Source organism: Cloeon dipterum, chromosome 3 (genome assembly GCF_949628265.1).
Source record: "Cloeon dipterum chromosome 3, ieCloDipt1.1, whole genome shotgun sequence".
Taxonomy (NCBI): Eukaryota; Metazoa; Arthropoda; class Insecta; order Ephemeroptera; family Baetidae; genus Cloeon; species Cloeon dipterum.
This window is the reverse complement of record NC_088788.1, coordinates 35,409,835-35,434,523: the sequence shown is the minus strand read 5'-3', so window position 1 is coordinate 35,434,523 and position 24,689 is coordinate 35,409,835. Positions and strand designations below refer to the sequence as shown.

The window sequence follows — 24,689 nt, the reverse complement described above, 5'->3', positions numbered from 1 at the left end:
GTTTTTTATTTTACGAAATCGTCACTTTGGTATAAATTATTGTAATTATAATAATTGAGAATCAATTTTTCCTTAAGAGGACTAATCGATTTTGGTTTAAACGAAAAGTAACTCAAAAGGGGCTAATTTCAACATAATAATCTACAAAGCTATTCACAACTTCTATCCTTGGGGGTCAACAGGTACCCCACACTTACAAGAAACTAAATTCCTTTTAGGATCATCAGGGTGCTGAGAGTGAAAATAAAACGGCTGGTGATTTACTTTTTAAATGATTGTCATTTTAATATTAAAAATTGTGGAAGTATTTACACAGCTTTGATGGGAGTTACAAAAATAATCATCGGTCCTGCTAGGCATCTCACTGTGTGGTTGAACATTTGGAAAAGGAGTCCGTTTTAGAGCAAGCCCCTGGCTCGTCCCTGGCGTTGATTTGTTGAAACAACTTTTGAACTATCGTTTTGTTGTGCGTACTTCAAGAATTTGAGCAAAACGGATGGGACTGCGAGGCTTACTTCGGTTGGATCAATTGATTAACACTGGTTGGCGGCGATTGCTGTATCACAAAAAGGAGGTGTGGAGGTATGGCAGTGGCTGTCTGTCCGTAAGTGAATATTGTGAAAGTTCGGCTGCTTTTTGAACACATTTGCTAACCCATTACAAAACGCGCGGTAAAAATCACTCTTCTCGTAAAGACGAGTGCTTGAGGAAAAAAATAAAATCAACAATCACGCGGTCTTACTTTTTTATGTACACAAAATAACCAGCGCCCAAGTTCTGAAGTTTAGTGTGTAAGTGATTGGTGGCCCCGAGTGGCGCGCTCGGAAATCGCTGCTGGTCGACATTGGATGGATGGCTCAACCATTTCCAAACGCATTTCGTCAGGGTGGACTAGATCACGTCAATTACAAAACGAGAGAAAAGAGTAGTCGGCGCGCCAGGGCAGTCGTCTCCAAAGTTATAACAGCGGAAAGGAAGGAAAATAAATTTATACAATAAAGGCTACGCTTGCAGTCAAATTTCCGGCCCAACTTCTGCACTCGCTGCATTCTAAAAGACCTGGCGGAACTCTGATCAACTTCGTTTACTCGCTTAATTCAAAGTGATCGACTTTATTTCAGGTTCCTTATATTTCAGTCGCAACTGCCCGCCATCCGGACAGTCCCTCTCAATAACTTCCTCATCCAGCCATTCCACGGTATCAATAAGAATAAAAGCAGAATGGCTGCTTGAACACGCTGGTCTAAAGCAACATTGTGTAACAGCGAGTGCCGGGCTGTCGGGGGCGCGGAAAACTTATATCAGCTGCAACCACCCTGGTGCCAAAATTCCATGCTTAGTACTAGTCTACAAAAAGAAAACTTTAACCACTAACTGACAGATTTAATTTGTTTTTTTTTACTATTCTTTTGTTCTTTCTCTTTCTCTCTTTTGTCTAGCACAATTTTGGCAGGGATATGTACATTAATCTATTGGTGGGGCCCCTGCTCCGCTCAGAGGGGCTCCCGGGCAGTCTCGAGGACCTGAGGCAGGTCAGAGGTCGGGCTCAGAGGTGGTGGCGTTGGCCGCGTCGTCCAAGGAGGGCATGAAAAGGGCAGCTGAGCCGGGCGACAGCGGCCCACCGGCCACGCCAGCGGCCGACTGCATCTCGGGCGGTTTGAGGCAATGCGACGCGAAATACGGGTGCTCCAGCGCGTCTGCCGCGCACACCCTCCGCTGCGGATTGAACACCAGCATTTGCTGCGACAACAAAGTGGTTTTAATCAATAGGCATGAAAAAAAATAATATTTTTAAGTTGCTACCAGAATTGGGATTCTTTTTAGTTTTATCTCTTACGAAATCTCATGGGTTGGAGGGCAAAAAATGATGCTAAATTAAATCTAAAAATCAGTCTAAATAGGAAATGAGCCTAAAATTGGCCTCATGACATGTTTGAGATAGTGTGAAAAATTCAGAGAAGTGAGTAGTGTCCTTTTTCGTTTTGGTAAATATCGCTTTAAAAATTGAAAAAATAAACAACGAAATTTTCGTGTTTTTCAAATTTTGTAGACTCCAAATCTCAAGTTCTAACGATCAGAATTGCAAGAACTAGACACCATTCAACTCGCCTTGACCTCCCCTAGATAGCCTAAGGGTTTTGAGGATGATCAACCCTCATCCCCCTTCCACCCTGTCCATATAAGTATCGATAAAAATCACGTCGCTTTGCATTTTCAGGAAACTTATTCACTGACTAAAACCCTTTTAAATTTAAAAAATCTACCATAAATTCCACTGGATATCTAGGGGACGTTGAGAAGGGTGAAATGGTGCTCAGTTTGTGCAATTCTGACTATTAGAACCCAAGATTTAGCGATGTTAATGTTAGTCGAAAGTTGTATTTTTGCAAATATTGTCAACTCCAATTCTCGGGTTCTAACTATCAGATTTGCCAAAACTACCCACCGTTAGACTCATCTCAACCACACTTGACCAGCTGAAGTGTTTAGGGGGTGCTTACCCGCGACCCCTAATTACTAAGTTACAAATACGCATTGAAAAATGTAAAAACTTTTATAAATCCGAATGTTTTTAATCTTTAAAATTAAATCTAAATAAATAATATTTAAATTTTGAATTAAGGTATGGGGTGGTAATTTAGGGTGAGTTTTAAATAATTAAGAAAAATTTAAGCCCTGAGGAAGCATGTTTTCAGTAGTACATTTTAAATATTAAGATTAAAGCAGGGGGTGGGAAAGGGCGGGAGAAGAACCACTTAAACCCTTCAGCTGGTCAGGAGAGGTTGAGACGAGTTCAACGGTGAGCAGTTTTAGCAATTCTGATGGTTAGAACCCGAGATTTAGAGTTGCAAATATTTGCAACACGAAAAAGTAAAAATCGAGTTTTGAATTTCAATTCTTTGAAAACAACAATCTTCACATATACGTTATGAGACCACTTTAAAGCACATTTTTAATTTTTCAAACGTTGACCCTGTCCGTGCCAATTCTGTACATCTGGCCGCCGCAATTAAATCAGCTGATTAGCATTGCAAAATGCAGCGGAGATTAGCATTGAAATGCATAAGTAGACGTTTGGGGCAGAAATGAACACATGCAGAGGCTCTCACCTGGAGCAGGTGCTTGGCGTCGGCGTCATTGCATATGTGCGGCACGAGGTTGGCCAAGTCGATGCCCGGCTTGTCGCGGAACGAACTGTGCGCGATGCTCACGCATTGGGGCCATTCCTCCTCCCTCGGCGTGCCGATCACACTGCAACACGCAAACAAAGTTTTAGAATTTCAAATTCCAATTTCGGTACAAATAGACACTGACTGGAAAATTCTTTCAAGCTGGTTGGCTTCAGAGCTGCCTGAAAAGAGGGGCGAGCGCCTGAAGAGCTCGGCCATGATGCATCCGCACGCCCAGATGTCGACGGGGGTGGCGTAGGGCAGGGCTAGCAACACCTCAGGGGCGCGGTACCACAGGGTCACCACCTGAAACACACTCTCAACAACCTGTTTCGCGCGAAAAATAAAATGAGAGACGCACCACTGACGTGAGGCACATGTCGAAGTCGTAGGTTTTGGCGAGGCCGAAGTCGGCCAGTTTGATGTGTCCCTCTCTGGTGACCAGGATGTTCTGGGGCTTGAGGTCGCGGTGCACGATGCGGTGGCTGTGCAGGAAGTCGACGCCGCACAGCACTTGGAACATGATGTCGCGCACCTGCACCGGCGTCAGGGTCTGCTTCTCCAGGTAGGCCGACAGGTCCTGGTCCACGTGCTCGAACACCAGAAACAGAGTCAGCTGGTGCTCCTTCTCCTGCCGCGGGCCGTGGCAAATGTCCAGCAGACTGCGGATCAGGTCAAAGGTTAGCCAGGCATTGCGCATGCGCGTGTCATTCATATTATTAGCGAATTTTGAACTGCGCGGCGGCCAGCGAGCGACGACGTCTTCGAAAATTTGGTTCGCGGGGGTCCGTGCCGGTCCAGCGGCACCGGCACAAAGGGCGGCGGCGAAGCTCAAAGCGCCGGCCGGCAATCGCGAATTCCTCGGGCCATTGTCTCTCCATCTCACAGTCTCTCTCTCTCTCTCTTTCGCTAACTCAGTGCTGTCGCACAGCAACAGAAACACGCAAACAAACTCTCTTGTTTGGGCCAGCTCCAGGCGAGCGCCTCTTTTCTCTCTCTCTCACTCAAACGGAATAATGAATAAATTGGGCGGTCTGCGAGATCCGACTTGGTTTTAGAGCTACAAATGAGCTCCCTTTGAAGACGCCTTAAAAGAAGAAGTACTGCACCAGTTAAATGTTAAATGCAATGGCAGTACACAGAGCGAGAAGACAAATACGATGCGTCTACTAATTGAAATGTGTTGTCTCGCCAATAAAAACCACAGTAAATTTACAGCTTGAATTGTTACTAAAGCTTTACAAAAAAATGTGTGAAAAATCCTTTTTACCTCTACTTGGAAAATTAGGATATTTCTCAGGTTGCCGTTTAAATTTGTGAGAAAATAGGCTGAAAAGTTTCAATGCTATTGTCTCCCTGCTGTAAACCTCGATTTAGGGAATTTGTCCTCAAAATTCGCACGACGATGGATAGATCGCGACAAGAGGGATCGAAATCAAGCGAAAAATTCATTTTATTTGGCAAAATCTTATATATTTAGCTGTTCCTTGCTCCTCATTTCGTTAATTTCGCAAACAATAAAATCGATGGACCAATTGGTATAGTTAACAATGCAAAATGTTCTTAATTGTTGGCCTGTAAATTACAATTTTGTACAAAATTGGCTTGATTAGCATCTGCACAATGGCGCGATTGGCCAAGCTGCGTGCAATTAGGCAGACGGCAATTGTAATTGTGGTCAGCGTGCGCGCGCGGCGGCGATTTTATGACCGAAAATTGTGCATTTCTCGGTGGGCAAAAAAGAAGTCAAGGCTGCAGCTGAATGGCGACTGGTTTTCCTCGCGCCAAACGGCAAAATACAGCGAGCGAGCCGAGTGCAGGCTGCATTTACGTTAGCGGCAGGTGCAAAAAGACAGCCGGCATTCGCGGCACGTCCGAAAGCAGAAATCCTTGTGTCAAGACCAAAAAGTGCACTCGCGCTGGTTGCAGCCGCGAAACGAGCCGTTTTCCCACCGCCAAAATCACGAAAGGCTCAGACGGGTCGCGCCTTTTTCGGCAACGGCGCGAGCCAGAAAAAAGCAGGCGCCTCGAAAAGGAAAAGAATGGGCCAGGTCGCGGTCGCCCTTTTGTTCGCTCTGCTGTGCGCGTCGCTTTTTTCTGTTCTCTCCATCTGTTTTTTCCTGCCTGCTCGGCGCCGAAAAGACGTGAGAAAGTGAGCCTGGTGACATCAGCCTGGCGCACCGGAAGTCGAGGGTCATTCGCGGGGGCGGCCGCAGACCATAAACAGCACTTAATCGTCTGCGTGTTTACCATAGCGCGCGCTCGGCGCCGAGCGACGCGTGATTTCAACCTCAGGAGCGCTCTCGGCCGGCACCCAGGCGACCTGTCACTCGCACTGCTCGGCTAAAATTGACACCTACCAACTCCTACAGGAACAGGACTCGAAATCTCACCTGACGATGTTGGGATGGCGATGATGGTCAATCTGTCTCAGCAGCCCGATCTCTCTCAGTGTGGACATGGGGACGCCATCTTCGGTCAGAGGCACTCGCACCTTTTTTAAAGCCACAAACTTGCCAGGGTTGTGCAGGTCTCGCGCTTTCCACACTGTGCCGTACGCTCCTGGGGGCAATCAATGGAAGAATACTTTTAATTTTGATTATTTCCTAAATGCGATCAGTTGACATACTTCAAAAAAGGGTTTCTCAAATTATATCTTTAATTTAATGCTTACATTTTAATTTTTATAATTCTAAGCTAGGAGAACGTATGCAGTTTTTTGACAAGAGTAATTGATTTCTCTGCATGTTTCAAAGTGAATTAATGCAGGAAAACAATTAAAAATAATTAAAATTATTGGTTTTAATCAAAAATGGATCTTGCTATTTAGAAAATATTATTTTTTAAATTTTCTCCAAATTTTTGCAGCGCTTGACCACATAATCTTGGCAGATTTCCATTCCTTTCGTTGAGATCTGTCCAAAAGCGCATAAAACCTTGTAGGGAAACTCCTTGTTGTGACATAAAATTAGATTTCAAGTAAGGAGACATTCCTCACTTTTTGAAAAGCATGCTAGCTTTGCAGCCACTTTTTTGATAATTTTACAGCAATTTTTGTGACTAGTTCCTGCATTGGTAACAATGATTTTCCGGGCTTTTACATCAGAAACTGTTTAAAATTGGTATATAGAACGACTCATCTCTTGTTTTCTTAATAAATCTGCCAGGAAAACGCTGTTTTATAACTCTATGTGAAAAAGGTATACAAAAATCACGATCTTGACTTGAAAATAAAAGAAAAAATCATTTGTATGCTATTTTTAGCTCGTGAGTTTTCTATAGAACCTAGAGCATAATTCACAAGAGTGAGTCTGCCAAACGATTTTGCCTTTCAAATGTCAAAGCCGCCGACGCGTGCTTTGATTTGAGAAAACGACGGGAAAATAATAAAAAAGAAGGAACGGTTCGCAGCACGCAGCCATCAGCTTTTTTGGCTGCAATTCTCCGTGGGCAAATTAAGAGGCGAAGCAGAGACGTCAAACAAAAGTTGCTCTTTTCAATCAAAAAGCGCCGCCGCTTCCAGGAATGGGCCAAATGCGCGGCGGGCAGGTGGTCCCCCGCGAGCTCCACGACCAAGCATGCAAATATTTTCTCAACGCCGCTCCGGCTCCTCTTGAGAGTACAACAAAACTGCTCTCGAAATGCTGATGAGAGAGAGAGAGAGAGAGAGAGAGAGAGAGAGAGAGAGAGAGAGAGAGAGAGAGAGAGAGAGAGAGAGAGGCTGTGTGTGCGGCCGTTCCACGCCGCGATCGCTCGCGCTTGTTCGAAACACACACTGCAAATTCAGCAAAACGTGCAAAAATGCGGATAAAGCACATGACAACCTAAAATTAACGGGCATTAATACTCGATCGGATTTGATTTGGATTCACGAATTCTGATATATTACGTCTACCTTGTGAGGACCCACGTGTATCAAAGTTTGAAAAAATTTAACTTTCAGTCATTTCGGGGACTGCTGGAATTTGGATGCCGAGATGCTGCGAAATGTCTCAGCTTTTAGACAAATTTCTCGAGCGTGAGTCACTGGCACGTCGCGGAAAAGGCCGGGTCGGAGGGCGGAGAAGTGCGGCCCCCGGTGGGGCCCCCGCGAGCGAGCAGATGCCGGCCGGCCGGTCGGCCGATCAGCAGGTCGGCCCGGTTGCTGGCAACGCCGCCTGCGCCGCGCTTCTTATGAATGAATGCCGTGGCCCCTGCGCTTGCCAAATGTCTCAGGAATCTCGCGCATCTCTCCGGCATACCATTACCAGCCGAGGAGCACCGCTGCGAATCCATCTCCTCCAGCAATCCGCAGGATTTTGGCAAGGTTGATGGAGTTGTTCGATACATGCGCGCCTCTTCAACAGCCCAGCCGACAAACTTTATAACTTTTAAATCCGACTGATTCTTCATTTTCAATGGAAATTCTTAATTATAAAAAAATGAGAGGCCCCACCACTCGGCAATTCAGCCAACTCGAGTCTTGAGTCGCAACTCATCCTTTTTCTCTCTCTCTCTTTCCGTCGCATTATATACGATGAAAAGGTTGATGGCTTAATGGGAACCTTATTTAAAACAACGTTACAGTTGTTTTAAATTGTGAAAAGTTTATTTTTTCCTGATTTTAATGAGAAACCGTTCTAATTTAAAACCAGGCGCAATTAAAATAAATGAGTTTTAATTTCTCTTTTGCCATCCGTTAATTTTAATTTAATTATCATTTTCCTTTTTAACTCTTTCGCAGAGTCAGAAAACCGAAACCTTTCTCGTGCAATGCGAATCTCTCGCATCCGGCGAAGACAAACATGCGTGGAGGTGAAATTGTGAGCTGTATCTGCCTTGCAGATGACAGCCGGCTCAACTTTTGCCTTTTGCCCTGGCCAGACGAAAGAGAACACATGCGAGGAAATGACGCGGCGGCGACAAAAAGTGCACTTCTTGTCCAACGACCCACTGATTCTCAAGTTTTGCTTTCTCACACACGCACTATTGAAACTCAAAACTCCATCGCACGCCAACACAGCTAAATATAATGAATTTGTTGAAAATGAAAAAGGTAATTCACCAGTTGGGGAAGCCTTTAGTGTTCGGAGCCGCTAATAGATGGCACCACCGTATACTTTCGTAATAAATTTAATTTTAAGGCACTTGCACTGCGACTTCAGACTCAATCCTGCCAATGTGCACTCTTCATTTCATATGTTTGCTTTTCACAAGCTGGAAATCAAAATCGGTTAATCCAACCGCCGTAGAATCGTGAAATCCTCCAATTTTTAAAATAAAAAATTATTTTTCAACGATTCTACGGCGAATGGCTGGACTGATTTTTGTTTTCAGCACGCCTAATGAAATAATTCTAGAAGCAGAGTGCACAGCAGCAGGATTGAGTCTTAAATCGCAGCGAAAGTTAATTAAAATCGAAATAAACCCCTGGCACCATCTATTGGCAAATTCGAACACTATACCAAACTGGTGAATTGGGATTATCTAAAGAAAAGTTGAAATAATTTGTATTAGACTGGGTCCGACTAATTAATTGTACGAGCTGCGAGTTTAGGGCCAGGGAGCGGCGTGCAAAGCAGCTGATAAAGCATCAGTCGAGTGCTAAAATTGTTGCACATGGCCGGAATGATAGATAAGTTCAATTAAATTTCGAAATTTTTCAAAAAGGAAAAACGCGAGAAATTTTACAGGAGGAAAAAAGTTTCTGGCGTGTTAATCAAATCAAGCCAGACTCGACCACGAATAACTCTTTTTTTATCACCAGTTTACAGCTCAATCTACAGCTCTTAAGTGCCAAAAAGTATTCAGAGCTGCCGGAAGAGTGAAGGAAAAAAACAAAATAGCTGCGGGCGCACAATGAACCCTTTCAATGATGTGAGAGGGCAAAAGAACACTTATCGAGACCGTGTCTGGTCGGCTGGAGCGAGCAACAAACAAGACGCATTTCTGCACGCGTGATAAGATAAAAAAATAACCGAGGGGAGAGCAGCCCATAAGCACGGGCCGCTCCTCGATTTCCAGAAAGAAAAAACCGACAATTTTTTGCTCTTACCTGTGCCGATCTGGTGGATCTCCTCGTAGTGGTAGGACGACTCGCGAGCCATGATGCCGCCCACCCCGGAGCCAAAAGAGGCGCCGAGTTCGGCGCCACCGGACCCTGCCGCCGCCACCGCCGTAGCCGACGAGGGGCCTGCCCCTGCGGGCGAGCTGTGCGTGCCGCCAGGCATCCTCAGCAGCTCACCATCTCTGCAAAATTCGATATGAATAATTATATCAAAAGAATATTTTGGATATGCACATTTTAATGACAAAGACCATTTTGTAATTTATTTATCAATCTTCCCAAAGGTCCATTCTTACTAAAATAAAAACCCTGTTGGAATTTCTGACACCTTAGGGTCGAAACCCTTTGAAATGACACCAAACTCGATGATTCGGAACGATTTAAAAAAAATGGAGGGGCAATATTACCCTGAAAAAGGTCGCGAATGAAAGGTGATCTTGACCTTTAAACTGCGATATTTATGTAAATTGAAAAGTTGTTCACGATCATTTTAAGATGTTATCTCGACTCGTGAAAGTTACACTACATTATTCATTTGCGGGGGTTTTGGGAGATAACCAAAAAAATTGGGAACGCCCCCTTTTCCTAGGCTTCAAACTCGGAATTTCTCCACCAGTACTTAAAGTAATATCCAGATCAAGAGTTACCGGAAAATGTGTGCCTGATTCACCTGTATGTTTATGAATTCCCCCAGTTTCGTGAGCCCTTAGTGTTCAAAGCCGCCAAAAGATGGCGCCAGCGTATACTTTCGTAATAAATTTAATTTTAAGCCATTTCCGCTGGGATTTCAGACTCAATCCTGCTACTTTGCATTCTTCACTTAATATGCTTTCTATTGACGTACTGAAAACCTAAATCGGTTAAACCAATCGCCGTAGAATCGTGAAAACCACAATTTTTAAATAAAAAAATCTTTTCCGACGATTCTACGGCGAATGGCTGGTCTGATTTTGGTTTTCAGGACGTCTAGAGAAATAATTCTAGAAGCAGAATGCACAGCAGCAGGATTGAGTCTGAAATCGCAGCGCAAGTTTATTAAAATCGAAAGAAACCACAGGCGCCATCTATTGGTATATTCGAACAACTGGCGAATTATTGAAAACTTGTTTACACGTTCTGTGGACATTAGCGGACTTGTCCTCTTTGTTTGGAATTTGAGAGTATATTTTTCTTGCCACATTTCGGCACCAACTGGCGCCCTATTCATGAGAAAATAATTTAATCAGCATCAGGAATGCCTTCCTCAAGTCATTCCCTTCGTACGGTTTTAAAGATCTTTTGAAATCATTTCTGCTTGCCAGAAATCACATCAAAGACAGAAAGAGTCTTTAATTTTAGCGGTACCGCTTCCAACGCAGCAAGGCTCGGAGAGAACGAATTTATCGCTAAAAACGCGATTAGCAGGACTGAATTCAAAAAACGGAAGTGGCAGGCTGCGAGTTGCGAGATTAGACCGGTTTTTGCGTTGCGGGAATGAATGAAAGTGACTGCAAAAAGCAGCGGCGGCGGCGGCCACGGCTCATTTGATATGTGTGGACGCGCGGCGTGTGCGAAAATTGGAAGGGTTCGGCGTCCGCTGAGCGATTCGTGTGCGGAATTGGTGCACACACCGGGAATTCGGCGGCAGGTGGCAGGTGCTCGGACGGAAAGGGCATCACCTGCCAGGTGCGAGGGGGCCCCGGAGGCCCGACAGGGGGCCGCCTGCCAAATATTTGGTTATCTCGTCTTTCTCTCGCGAGCGTGCGCGCGCGCGTTCAGGTTGACAAATGCATCCAATAAATACGGCATTGCGAGAGAGTCGTCGGCCTTTCTCGGAATTCCGCAGCTTTTTTGGGCAAATAAACACACAATTTTCGGTGTGCACCTGCTCTTGAGCGCTCGCGAGCGAGCGGCGACGAATGCCTTTCCACTGATCACTCGTTTTATTAGCGCCGCGGCCGCCGGCCATTCATTTCCGTGGTAAACACAGATCGATAGTTCTCACGTTGCTTTTCACAAATTTACGACTCGGCCTCACACAGAATTCCTTGTGCCGCGCATTTCGTTTTCCAGATTTTGTCAGCAAATTAACATTCTCAGATAACAAGACACGCGGTGTCGTGAAACAAAAAAATGAATCCTATTAACCATAGTTTTATCTCGGGAAGAAATCCGACGAGAATGCAAACAAATTTTCGTTTTCGAATCGTTGATTAAAAGAGCAGAGTGTGTGTGTGTGTGTATAGAAATTCGTTTTGAGAGGGAGGGAACACCAAAGGGGAACACGCGCTTTTGTGCTCATAACCCCTGACGGAATGCGAGCAGCTGCGTAGCTGCTGTCGAAACACAGACCAACTGTTGCTTCAAGGGCCATTTAAACTCCCCTTCCAGCACAAGAAACAGCATTTAAAAAGGAGCTTCTCCAAACTTACCCCTTCCGTGCGTGCTCCTATCTATTTGTTAACTAAAAATTGTGAAACTTTTGCAGAGGAGGGTTGAAATGAAATATTTCGAAAGAAAGCGTCTTTTCGTCCAGGGTTCAAAACGAGAAGAGACGGCAACGGCGCTCAGAGTTTCTTTTCTTTAAAAACAGGTAATCAACTAGGGGAGGCAAGCCGAGTGGAAGTCGCAGCGACGCCAGCAAGCGAAGCAGAAGCAATACATACCCCCCAAACAGCGTGTACGCCGCGGGCCAAACTAACCATCAACAATAACCCGACTTCCGTTGCTCTCTGCTTCGAAAATGTCAGACGTTTCGACAACACGTGTAACAAAAGACAATGATAAAATTAAAAAGCCTCGGGAGCTATAAAAATTAAATTCCTTCGAAATTTACCCAACATTGGGTAAATCGAATTAATTATTACATCATTTTCAGGAGTGAGTACAATGTCAGAAGAAAATAGCTAACGGGCTTGGAGAACTCGCCATTAACTACTTTTCGCACCTTTCCAGCGGCTTTAGGGACAAATATATGTTATTTAAAACAAAAAACCTTGGTGCGGAGAAGCGAAAAGATGACCCAAGAGTTATTATGAGCTCAAAGCCCACGTGATGTGCTGAGCAGAAGGTTTAAAAAAATGCTATTTTCCGTCTTAACCCCCTTAAGTACTGAATAATACCTCATTTGAACAATTAAACGAGTGGATCCTAATGTCTTCGGAAGGAAAGTAAGCACACGAGCCAGTTTAGCGACACACACCCATGCACTAGTTAGAGCGGACACTTGAAGACTGAGCCGAGCCGAGAAGCAGCAGCAGCTGCCGAGCAAGCTAGGCGAACGCGTGCCCCTCGCACCTGCCGCCCCCCGGCACCCTCTCCCCCCAGGGCAGCCAACCTGAGCCAAAAATAACAGCTTAAGACAGCTTGACACATGACGTGATCGACCGAATGGGTTTCAGTGCCATCAAGGTGTGACGCACGCGGGTGTGCTGCTGGAGACTTCAACGCGCGAAGCTGTCGAAATACCAAATAGCTTGCTTCCCCACGAGTCAAATTTAGAGTTATGATTTATTTAAAAGTGTTATTTCAATAATTTTTCCTAGAAATTACCTTTAAAGAGCGCTATTTTTTAAAAAAAATATTCGACAAAAACAATAATGATTTAAGAAGAAATGCTTGGTATCTTCTTGAAATTCAAAATATCGCAAAGCTTACGAAAGAAAGTCCAACAGAGAAAGCAGGGTTCCGAATTTTCCCCACCCGGATAAAACCCACCCGGGTTTTATCGGGTTTAACCAGGCTAAAAAACCCAATAAAACCCACTATTTTCCCCAAGCCTCCAATATTTTTCCAAGAGAAGATGATTCGTTTTACTGCTCAGATGTACACTGCCGATGAGGAAAACAATTATTTTTCCTTGAAACCAGAAACGACCATTGAAGAGCTCTATTTCAGTGCTTCGACAAAAAATCCAATGTGCATTTAAAGTTATGTTATTTGCATATAATGTTTAGCCTTTATCCGCTTTTCCCTTTTACCAGGCCAAACCAAACCATAGAAACGTATTAAATTCTCATGAGCAAATCAGAAGGTAAAAATCATTACGAATATCAACCAGCACGGAATTTGCTTCAGGGTAAATTGCATAGCCGCACTTCTTTATACGTTTTAGACTCTATCATATTTTTATAAATACAATTCCATGGAGGTCATACCAAACTAGGGCGATGAAAATCAACTGTCAGTTAAATTTCTGCGGCGTAAGGCGCGAACAATCTAATAAAATTAATTACGAAAGAACCATTTCCTCTGTTAATTTCCACGATTGATTACGTCGGTGGGTTTTAAAGAGTTGCCTGCGCTCGCATGATAGTTCGGGGCGAGGCGATTGCAGAATCCGCCGGCGGATCGCCTGCTTTCGTGTCCACTCTCTGCTCATTTCCATCGGCAGTCACGAACCTATATGTGAGAACTCGATTTCGGGAATTGACGCACTCGCGGGACCACCTGGATTGTGCGCAGCTGAGTGAGAAGAGCACGGAAACAATCGGATTCGGCTGCTGATACCTAATCGGTAATGTCTCTCTTCCCCGAGATAAGAAAACGGGACGCGAAGGAATCTAAAACTAAAACGCCAACCATCCCGTACGATGGAAATTGGTCGTGTCAAAATTTATATTCCGCGCCGTGTGGCCGCGTGCGTCCGAGCATTGTTGATGAGCGGACATCAGATATTGTGTCGGGACCTTCGAGTTCGGAATTTTGATTATCGAAGGCTGGCCTGGACGTAATATCGGAAGCGACAAGAAAACATCAAACAAGACCACACTCACATTTGTCTTAGAGCGTGAGAAGCCACACGAAATCCGAATTTACACCTAAGATTTTTATTTTATGTCAAATTTTTGTTTAATTTATAGAAATTACGTTCAATATATGCAAATAAATATGTCTGAGCCGTAATAATATAGAATTGATGGCAGTTTTTGGAATAGACGACACGAGATACGGCCTACAGAAATACACAAAACACCAATTATGTAAATTGGAGAGTGCGAGCCGCACCGCAATCTGGAGAGAATCAATCCGCGCACACTCGTGTTTCACCTTAGCGGGTTGAAATTGTTTCAGTAAAAAGAGACCAAATGCAGATCCAGACTAAAATACAATTCAGATGGGCGTGGGAAAATCGATACTCGTCTTTCTCATAGTTTTTTTAGGGTCGTAGAACACGAGTATCCACTCTCGGAATTGAGATAGCCCTTTCTTGACGAGCCAGCAATTTACGCACGCAGATTAATTGCGTTTTGGCAGAGGACGATGAGTGCGGGAACGGAATACATCCGCGTATTTGCGAGCAGTCGGTGTCGGGGGCCGCGGGAGGGCGGACGGACGGGCGGCCCGTGTTCGCTGCAGAAGGAATATTATGAGGTTGTTGCTAAGGTACGCGCCGGCCGACGAGCCTGCCAGCCAGCGAACGAGCGAGCGAGCGAGCGAGGCGTGCAGAAAGAAAGAGCGAATCTGGCGGGCAGGAATTCGCCTCGAGACAAACCCGCATCTTCTTCATTCACCTGCTCTCCTAGTTGGAATGCCCAAATAGAAATCAACAACAAAGGAGCCCGGCCGACCCGTTGCCTCTCAGAGCCGCGCCGCGCGCAATTACCATTTTTTGTGTGGTGTCTGTTTTTCAAAATAAATCGGGCGAAAACGCGTGTGTTTCCCGTCGGCCCGGCTCTTAAAGTTTGGTGTTAATTAAACAATTGTGCATGTGCTCCGGTCGTGACTCGAGATTTTCGTGCGCTGACCGAGGCGCGCATTTTTGCGCGCACCTCGCAAATCCGCCGCCGCCGTAGCCGCTGATCTCCTTATTTGCTATCCAAAGCCGCATTCCGTCAGAATCAGATAAAAGCCGCGCGCGAGAGAGACGGCCGGGGATTCCAAAAGGAGCCCAATTGTGCTCACATTTCGCGTGTGTTATCCCAAAAGGAATGGAATCTGATTTTGGAGCCTAGAAAACTGCAAGTCACACACGCGGCGAATGCAAAACCAACCTTGCGACGAGCCTCGTTCGCGCGCGGTCACCATCGTGCGCGGCGTGAATGGAACATAAATTTGGCGCTGGAACGAACGACCTTCCCTCGGCGAGAATTCACCAACGGCACATTCTGCTCGCAGGATGGGCGAAATCAATATTTGGCCGGCGTTTGTGAATGGATCGGTGCGTGGGCCCGAGGTGTGGCCCGCGCGACCTGCCGAGGAGTGGCCGCCGCCGCAGCCGCTGCCGCCGCCGCGCCGTGCAGCTTCATTAGCCAAACGGCTCGCGCGACGTTCCCTGCTCGGAGCAGTTGAATGAATGAATGAGCCTACGCGTTTCCGTCGCCCAAACAACGTCATGTGTAAATTTATCTTCCCTCGCTTGCCAGCTTGCGCCGCGTTTCCCAGCGCCCACTTCCGCGAGGGGGCGGTCCGCGCGTGATTTGTAGCTTTTCTTAGTTCTTCTGTGGTTGTTCACCAGCAGGATGAGGGTTGCCAGCTTCTCGGAATCGATCTCGATTGGATCAAATCAAGCTCGGCGTTTCGAGACCTTGAAATCAGGATTTCCTGGACAGCGAACAATTGAAAGTATAATTTGATGCTCTCCATGCCATATGCGTTCGTCGAGCCGAGGAATGTCAATTATTTCCTCACAAAACAGCTATTGAATATGAATTGCGGTAATAAACTGCTCTCAGTCTCGGGTCAATAACATTTTTGAAGTTGCGTTATCTTTAAAATAAAAAACTAAATTTACCTGGAACAAGAACTTGAGATTACTAAAGACGTGTTTAGAGTGGGTCGCAGTTGTGACCTTCAAATGAGGTAATAATTATGTAATCCTGGTCATTACGTATAATGTAGAAAACACGCTTTTGAAATAGGGATGAGCCACAAAAGGATGTTAGTTGGTGAAATCCGTGGAATTTGTCCCTTGTTCATTTTTTTATAATGCGTTCAGCAGCCAATTGCTTTGCCAAACGGTCTTGCTGAGGGGCCCGGTTCAAGAGAGATCATATTTTATCTTAACTTTTCTACTAACCGCGCTTATTCTCAATTTCATTGCCGTTTGTTTCATTAAAATCAAATAAATCCCTAGCATGGGAGTTTAACGAATGAGTCCATTAGACTTGTTAGATAAGGTGGATGGGCTGGGAGACAAATGTTGTAGATAAAGAAATCCACACATTCTTCACAAAAAAGTTGTTTGTGATTATTTGAATTGCTCTGGGCCAATCCATCTTGAGTGATGCGGATGATGTTTGTTTCCTATGGCGTGTAAAGTGTGAAAAGTGCTAACGATCGTGCTTGGACTTAATTAAATGCAGCGCCGCAGAGGAAGAGAATTAGGAAAGAGGAAGTGCTGCGACAGGTGGCCAACCAACATGCAATTCTCAATCCGTCGGCGCAGGATGTCTCGGATCAAGCGTCAGCACCGCATCATCCGTGCGACTTTTATTGCTCTTTTAATCCCATTTCCTCGCGGGGATGAGCCATTTCTGCGAATCAGACTGCAGTTTGTTTTGTTTAATTGCGCCCGCGGGTCAGCGGCGCTCGAAGATTAGCATCATCGATGGTCAGGCATCGGCCGGCGCAATTAATTAGTCGCCCGGATGAATCACCGGAATCTCGCGTGCAGGCAACGGAAAGAAAATATTTCTAGGAGAAACGCGGCGCGTGTAATTGATGAGGGCTCCAATTATCGCCGCTGCCGCTAATTGAATGGATGCATGCGTCGAAGCGGCCATTCAACACACATTTGACTCGCGGCAGAAAATCGTTCTGACATTAAATAACAACGCGCGATTGACGCACGAGCTGCGAGACGAATGGCACACACACACACAACGGAATGATTTCGTTTCCGTCCTGAGATGCACCTACCCTGAGGTACCTCACACTCTTTGTTTGCGTGTTTATCACTCTCTCGAGAGAGAAGAAAACGATATCAGGTTTGCCGGGGGGTACTTTGCTGCAAAACAAAGAGGGGCCAATAATAAGCTGCAGGTCGACCCTGAGCGAGGTCGCAAACTGGAGCGACCGACCGCACACGCTCGCCGAGGGTGGGGGGGGGGGGCAGTAAGGGGGCCGGCGGAGGCGGCTGCGGGTGGCATTTGCGTGTGGCCATTCATTTGAATACCGTGAGAAAGAATTCGCTCGCTAGCCCGGCCTGTGTGTGTGTGTGTGTGTGTGCAGATACCATCTGACCGAGAGGAGGAGGAGGGGGCCGGCCCGGCCCGGCCGCCCACTCACCGAAACCCTCCGGACGCCTCTCTTTCTCTCCGGCCGCCAACATAAACGGAGAACACACCACCGATTCGCAGGTTCGGATTACTCCACTGCATCACTTGCATCCGAGCTACAGCTGGGAGGCAGCGCGGAAAATGCTCGGCATCAGCGACAATTCGCGAATCCGTTAGCGCGCGGCGAGAAGAGAGCTCGCTCGCTCGCTGGCTCTTTTTGTGCTCGGCGGGCCGGCCGGCCGGCGTGCCTGACCTTTGCGGTAGGAATGCGCACAAAAAAGCCTTCCTGACTGAGAGCTACGGGCGGGCGGCTGGGCGCACGGGTGCCTCATTCGCAGCCTCCTGACTCACTCGCTCTTAGGGAAAACGCGGATTTCGGCTACGACCTTCCGCAGGGCTTGAATTCAGAACCGCAAAAAATCAAACTTGGTACAATGGTCTTCGTGGAAGCATTCAGGACCCGATCTGTATGGTGTGTAAATCACCTATTTAAACGGTTCACAGGAAATAAGGCAAATTTTCACAAAGCAAAAGAAAGGATCGGGTTTTTATTCATCGAGACTTGTTGTGTGGGAAAGCGACCAGTGATTACTCGACGGAATCGATTCGAGACGCTTCCAACTTGGTGCCTACTAACAACCAACTCGGTCTGGCCCCACGAAAAATGTTAATTTGCGGTCTGGGTTATCGCCCTGATCGAATAACCCTCGGTTTGCTTGATCAGGGCCTCCTTGGATGCGGGCCCTGAGCTTCCCAGCTCCGGGGGGTCCGCACTAAACATTTTTAGGGCTTGAACCGGCAGATTAAGAACCAGAAAATGGAAATTTCGGCCCGCTCGCATGCCTTAGAGGCACATTAAAAGTTAGTGGACCTGTAAAAATGCACCATCAGTTGAATTTCTTAAAGCAGCTGAATCGAATACCATTTTTGAGATGGGCCCCCATCGGGATTACGTGAGAATAAGAATTCGGGAAAGGCGCGGCTGGGCAAGGTAAGGAGCACAAAACAAATATCGAGGGAGTTTTTCTGGGAATCGGATGAGGGGTGCGAGAGCAGCGGAGAGAGAATTCTTTCCCATGAGCAGGTAGGCAGGTTGCCTCTCCTTCTCTTCGAGCAACAAGAGAGAGAGAGAGAGGAAGGAATGCAGCAGGCAAGCAAAAGAAAGAGAGGAGCGAACGAGGAACGGAGCTAGAGAGATCATTTGAATGGCCGTGCAAAATGGGCTGATGACACAAGCGGCAGCGCCGGCCGCCCAATTAGCGCGCAAAACAAGGCGAATTTAAAGCGCCGACCCGCCGAGCGAGTGAGTTTAAAGGGCTGCAGAAAAATAAATTGCTACTGCGATTTGGTGTCAATTTAAGAGCCAAATTTGTTCTGATTTGTTAGGGCCCGCGGGGAAGCTTGCTCGCTCACTGGGGGATGGGCGCCACCTGGTCGCTGGGGCCACTTCCGGCCCGAGATTGTGAGCGAGGGAGTGAGCGCGTCTGCGGCCGAGCTGCTGGTCCATCTTCCCACGCCTCGGAGCCAGCATCCTCGCTCGGCATCAGCGGGACCGCAAAAAGCGACTCCAATTACCGGCGCGGCGAATCGCCGGCCCATTCACTCGTCGATCGCAAATTTCGCCTGCTCGCTGGTGGATGGCGCCGACACGACGACGCCGCCGGGTGGCCGCTGCTGCGCGGGGCGGCGCCGAGCAAGAAACTGCGCGCATTCCATCTTTTTGCAATGAATGGATCGAGCTCGGCGCAAATTGCACTCGCGATCGCGGCCGATTTCACGCTGGCCATTCAAAAATGCCGCCAGCCGCAAGTTCGTTTTCACGTCTACTGTCGGATTGTTGCGGACAAGTCACGTTGGCACTTCTGCGCAAAATTTGTGTCTTTTCCTTAGTGATTTGTTTCTTAATTCTGCGGGGAGCATGACTGTTAAATACTGATTAATGCTTTATTTCAAGTTTCTCTAATCAATCTCTGGCATACTAAACAGATAAAATGCAAAAAATATATCCAAAACTATAAGTAGAGCTTTACAGGCTAACAATTAAGAATAATTTGCACTGTTGATCATAGCAAGCAGTTATTTAAGTGTCCTTTTTGTGAAATTCATTGCTAAAATCAGGACCGAGGGCAGATTTTGCCAAATATCTCGATTTTTCCGCTCGAGTTCAATCCCTCTCGTCGCAATCTATCCAATGGTGTGCGAATTGTAATGAAAAATGTCCTAAATTGTGCATTAAATCGTGATTTTACAGTAGGGAGACAGTTATTGTGAGCCAATTTTAGGAAAATTTAGCTTTTTCCTCATATTTCGATAGTATTTCAATTAAATAAGCAAACTTTATAATCAATGTGCCTTGTTGAAAGAAAAACAAAAGATATTTAATTCAACTTCTAGCTCTTTCGAGGAAAAATGGACACTTGATATGTATAAAATGAGAAGCCGCACCATTTCGGTCAACCCGAATCTTTTCAACTTCATTTCCTCTTGGATTGGCGGCATTTGGCGACCGTCCTGTTGGGCCAGGGCAACCAGGTGGGTCTTTAGAGCAGGGTCTCAGGTTTCGCTTGGGCCCACTTAAGCAGAAGTCCGCCAGCCGGCAGAGCCAGCTCGACGGGAAAAGAGCAATAAATCGAGCGGCACGCAAATGATTTTCGAATGATGCCAATTAAAGCTAAATTCCAACTTGCCTAAACAAGGCCAGCATTGTTTCCTCAAAAAGGCGATTTTTCGACAGCTGCGATAGGTGATAAATGATCTGTTTTTCGATTCTCTCCCGTTATACAGTTGACGGAATGGAAGCCAATGAATATTTATATAAATGACCAGAGAGATGTCAAGCGCAGCCTTGATTGGGAAATGCGCCGCTGCTGCGTGAATGCTTTATATCTTTTCTTGAGATTCAAAACATCCCAAGGCTCACGAAAGAAAGCCAACAATATTTAGCACCTTCATTCAATCAAGAAGCCAAGAGTTGATTTGGCGATATGATTCGTTTTACTGCTCAGATGTACTTTTTAAAACTAATCAAGACTGTCATAACAGCCCGAATTTTAAGTGGATCGATATGGAACGACAGTTGAATTGTTAGATCGATAAACAATTTGTTTAAATCAAAAAAGACCTTGCTGCAGTAAAAAATCAAATTTTCTCCCAAATTTCCAGCGCTTGACAACATTTTCTTGGCAGATTTCGATACCTCTCGTCGAGATCTGTCCAACAGTTTATGAAACCTTTTACGGAAACTCTTTGTTGGGAAATGTAAAAGGATTTCAAGTAAGAAGACGGTCCTCAACATTTGAAAAAATTTACACTGCTACTTAGGTCAATTTTGGCTTCAAGAGAATCCTAAGGGATGAGTTCATGCATTGGCAAGAAACATTTTCCAGTATAAATCCTCTTCAAACCACAAATCTTTTTTGCTTGCAGAAATCAAGAGAGTTTTTCTTGCAAGACAGTCGTATCGGTGGCATGTGTCAAGTCACAGGAAGAAAGATCTTTTTGCTTATCAGCCTGCAGAACAAGGCACTTTCCTTTTTCTCGAGGGGCTCTGCGCAGGGGTGCCAAAAACGAAAAATGTCAAAGGAATAAGATAGACAAAAGGCGGCTGTGTTGCGGCTGATTTGTTGCAAATTAAGTCGCGAGCCGGCTAATTGAGCCTGAATGGCTCGCGTGGACGCGCCGACGTGCTTGACCAGCCAGCGAGAACAAACCAACGCCAACAAACAAACCAACAATTGGCGCAAATCGTCAGCAATTAGACGCTACTTTTCCGCACGCGATCAACCACCAAGCGTGCAGAAACAATGTCAAGCTACCTGCGCCTTTCAATTAGAACATCTTCGCGCACAGCCGTCAATCAGTTTTTAAGGAAATATTAAGTCAGTAAAATAGTTTAAAGGGTTAAATCAAGGTGTTTATTGAATTTTAGGTGGAAGTACACATTCTTTTTTATTTCTATCCATCATTGCATGTGTTTTTAACAAATCATTGATGAGTAGGGCTGAAAACCATACTTAAAATCGTCTAAAACTACCAAACGCATGTGCAAATGTTTTGCTTCATGTTAGGAGATTTTTCTCACCGTTTCATTTACAATCGGAAAATTCTTTTTGATTTAATTTTTTAGCCAAACAATATTTTTTCACGCGCCTCATTAACATTTTCTGACATTTTTTTCGAGTAACATACTAGACAGAATATAAGATAACTGTTCTCATTGTGGGTAGAAAAGTAATTTACACTCATTTAAACTGTTTTCATTTCTATTTGATGCTTTAATTCCTGTGAATTTTCAAATAATTCACATTATATCTTCTTAACACGACAAAAAGTCCCACCTTGATCGTTTACAGGATTGAAAAAAGGGGAAAAATACAAATTAAAGTTCATGCATGATTTTTAGTAGCCTTTTATGAAAGAAAAGCGTCCAAATTAAACTAGAGAGTGATGGAAAATCGAATTACGTTTCCTTTTATACAATTTTTCAGTTACATTGGTAAAAATATCAAATTTTGATTTTTTTCTATACGCAGTTCGTGAATTTTAAATAAATTTCCTGAAGAAATTAACAAAGAATGTAAAGGTTTTCAGAAAAATGCTCAATTTTAGCACCAAAAACGTGTCAATTGGGCTTAAACAATGTCTGAAAAACCGTCTAACAAGCATGGATTTCTGAACAAACGTTTAAAATTCGAAATGTGCTCATTCTTCAAGGTAATTACTGCTTAAAGCAAAGTTTAACTCCCGTGTGCTATCACAAGGTAATGTGGGTCGAATTTTAAACAATATTTATTTATTGATAGAGTGGAAAATAAGCCTTAATTTCATTTATGTCATGTTTTCATGACTTCATAATATAATTTACTGGTTTAATCAGATATTTTACCAAAAATTTCAAAATTATTCGGTAAAAATGACGAGTTAGTAGAATAATTTAATAAATATGCAGATTCTTTCTATGAATTGATTCATGAATACGCATCTCCGTTTCGAATGTCATTACCAAAAATAAAGTGTCTGCTTGCAGAGGTGCCGGCTGGCCCTGTGACCTTGCCCAAGTGCTGCGAACCGGGTAAAACGCGAAAGGTGAATAATCCGAATTATCTGTCAGCGCACGAGGAGAGGAAAAATTCCTGGCGCAAGCTGGAGAGTGAGAAAGGAGGAGAGAATCTGCCTGTTGTGGCAAAATGATAAAAATATCGCGGATTGAGTGAGTGAGTGAATGGCTGCGAAGGTGAGCAGGCCCGCCGGACGAAATCAGGGCGGAATTCCATTAATTCAGGCCAGACCACTGCCGCACGCTCATGAGCTCTCTGATTGTGAGAAAATCACATCCGCGGACGTAATGAAGCGCAGAAGAGACGAAATCACAATAAGGAAAATCACTGAAAGACCGGAAGACGCAATCACATTTTTTATCCGGACTAGAAAATTTGAAAAAATTATTTAAACGTTTTATAAAAAGGCGATTTAGGAGAGTGCACGCGGAGTATGTGGAATTTGCTCGGAATCGCGGTTTTGAGCCTTTCGCGTCAGCTGCCAAGAGTTTCCGCTGGTTCGGTGCTGACTTTTCGGCGACTCAATCGGTCGGCGGGCAATTTGCCAAAATAATTTGCAACCTTCCTGCAAGAACATGACAAAATGGCTGCTGCACCGTGCGCCTCGCAACGACGCGACCAGCTGATTGTTTTTTGCCCCGGACACTTGAGTCGCTCGATTTTTGGATTAAAAATTAAGAAAACAGAAAAATGACGACTCGGCACGTTCAAGTCTCCGATTGGCTGGCCACCTGTTGATTCCAAAAGCAAAAACCACGTGGGGCCCGCTGGCGTGCACGCATTTGCATCTCGGTTTTATTTATTATTATTATTATAAATTAAATAAACTTAAGGGGTTTAGGGAAATTTATTTATCTACCGGATTCTGAGGGAAAATTTAAAGGGGAATTACAAATAACGATGGAAAATTATTATGGGTTTCGCGAAATGAATTTTATTTGACTGTCAGTACCAGGTCACTTTTCACAAATATACATCTTCTAATTTAATTAATTTAAATTATTTTCAAAATAAAAATATTTGTTTTTTACAACATTAGCCCAGGAATAACAGCTTAATAAAATTTACGAGAATTCTGTTTTGCAGTAGAGTTAGTTTTTATTTTAAATTTGTACAACTTACCAATTATCCCCTCAAATAAATTAAATTTCGGGAAATTTTTTAAATTAAAATTTTTACATGGATTTCTGCGTTTTTAATTTATTTAGTTACATAATAACATTTAAACAGCATCACTGGATTAGATTTGAATTAAAATATAATAATTTCGGCATCATCCTGAATTCGAGTGGCCTGCTGGACGGGTTGTCCCTGAAATTCCCACCCCATTGAGCCCTCGAGAGTTAGTGCCTAGCGACAGCACTCGCATCTCGCGTTGCAAATTTTTCATTTTCTCTGACGTCAGTCGCGAATCTCGGCCGTGCAAACGAATCGTTTTCGAGGGGCCCCGGCCCTGGCGTTGGGCCTGGACGGTCCCCTGGGGCCCCCAGGACGTCGAGGCAACGTCAGCCGACCACGTGGGGCACTAAAAAGGGACACGAAATGGCCACGTGACACGTGAAATTACGTACCAGACGGTGTCGAGCCGGGTTGCCCCGAATCAGGGCGGATTGCACAATTTCCAAAATATGCCGAGTCAACCCTGAAAACACACGTGTCCGCGACGAAACACACGCGGCCGCATTTTCCTCCTGACGGTTCCGAGGGTTAGCCCTATATGCCATACGACACGCGCAGGATTTTCGGCCCTACGCCGATCCGGGTGTAAGAAATGCATGTTTAGGCACGTTTCGGCCGAAAGACCGACGAATTGGACTCGGCCACGCAGTCGGCATGATGAAATTTAAATGCCCTTTCATCGCGAGCACGGCCCCACACTCGGCTCTTTAATTCCCAGTCTTATCGCAGATTGAACCAGCGAGTGACGTGTTTTTCTTTCATTCGAGATTCGGCATTCGGCGGCACGTGTCAAGCCGCAATTCGGCCGACGAATTGCCGACACGCGGCACCAGGGGCGTTTTTCGATTCGGCCCGATGCAAATCAACCCTGTGTTCGGTAAACTTACATTTTTCGACATCACCGGCTTGGTCGGCAGCTGTTTGGTCGGCGTTTCGGCACTGTCGGCGGAAGCTGGCTCACAGCTGCCGCAGCGACTCTAGTGCAGCTCGAGTGCTAACAAGTCAAAGACTGAACGAACCAACCGCGAGCCGACGAGAT

At 45.2% G+C, this 24,689-nt stretch overlaps 1 protein-coding gene across 2 annotated transcripts; it reads right to left on the bottom strand.

Annotated features, from left to right (window-relative positions):
- Positions 1-259: 259 nt before the first annotated feature.
- On the bottom strand, positions 260-24,689 carry Cdk4 (Cyclin-dependent kinase 4). 2 transcript variants are annotated; one of them, XM_065483263.1, is made up of 7 exons: positions 24,538-24,689; positions 9,205-9,398; positions 5,564-5,732; positions 3,532-3,832; positions 3,316-3,476; positions 3,111-3,252; positions 260-1,740 (listed from the first exon to the last, which is right to left on the bottom strand). In XM_065483263.1, the coding sequence occupies exons 2-7, from the start codon at positions 9,377-9,379 to the stop codon at positions 1,534-1,536; spliced, it is 1,155 nt and encodes a 384-aa protein (XP_065339335.1). In that variant the 5' UTR covers positions 9,380-9,398; positions 24,538-24,689; the 3' UTR covers positions 260-1,533. The 2 variants fall into 2 exon arrangements, with proteins under 2 accessions (XP_065339335.1, XP_065339334.1); XM_065483262.1 differs by lacking the exon at positions 24,538-24,689 and adding an exon at positions 12,318-12,435.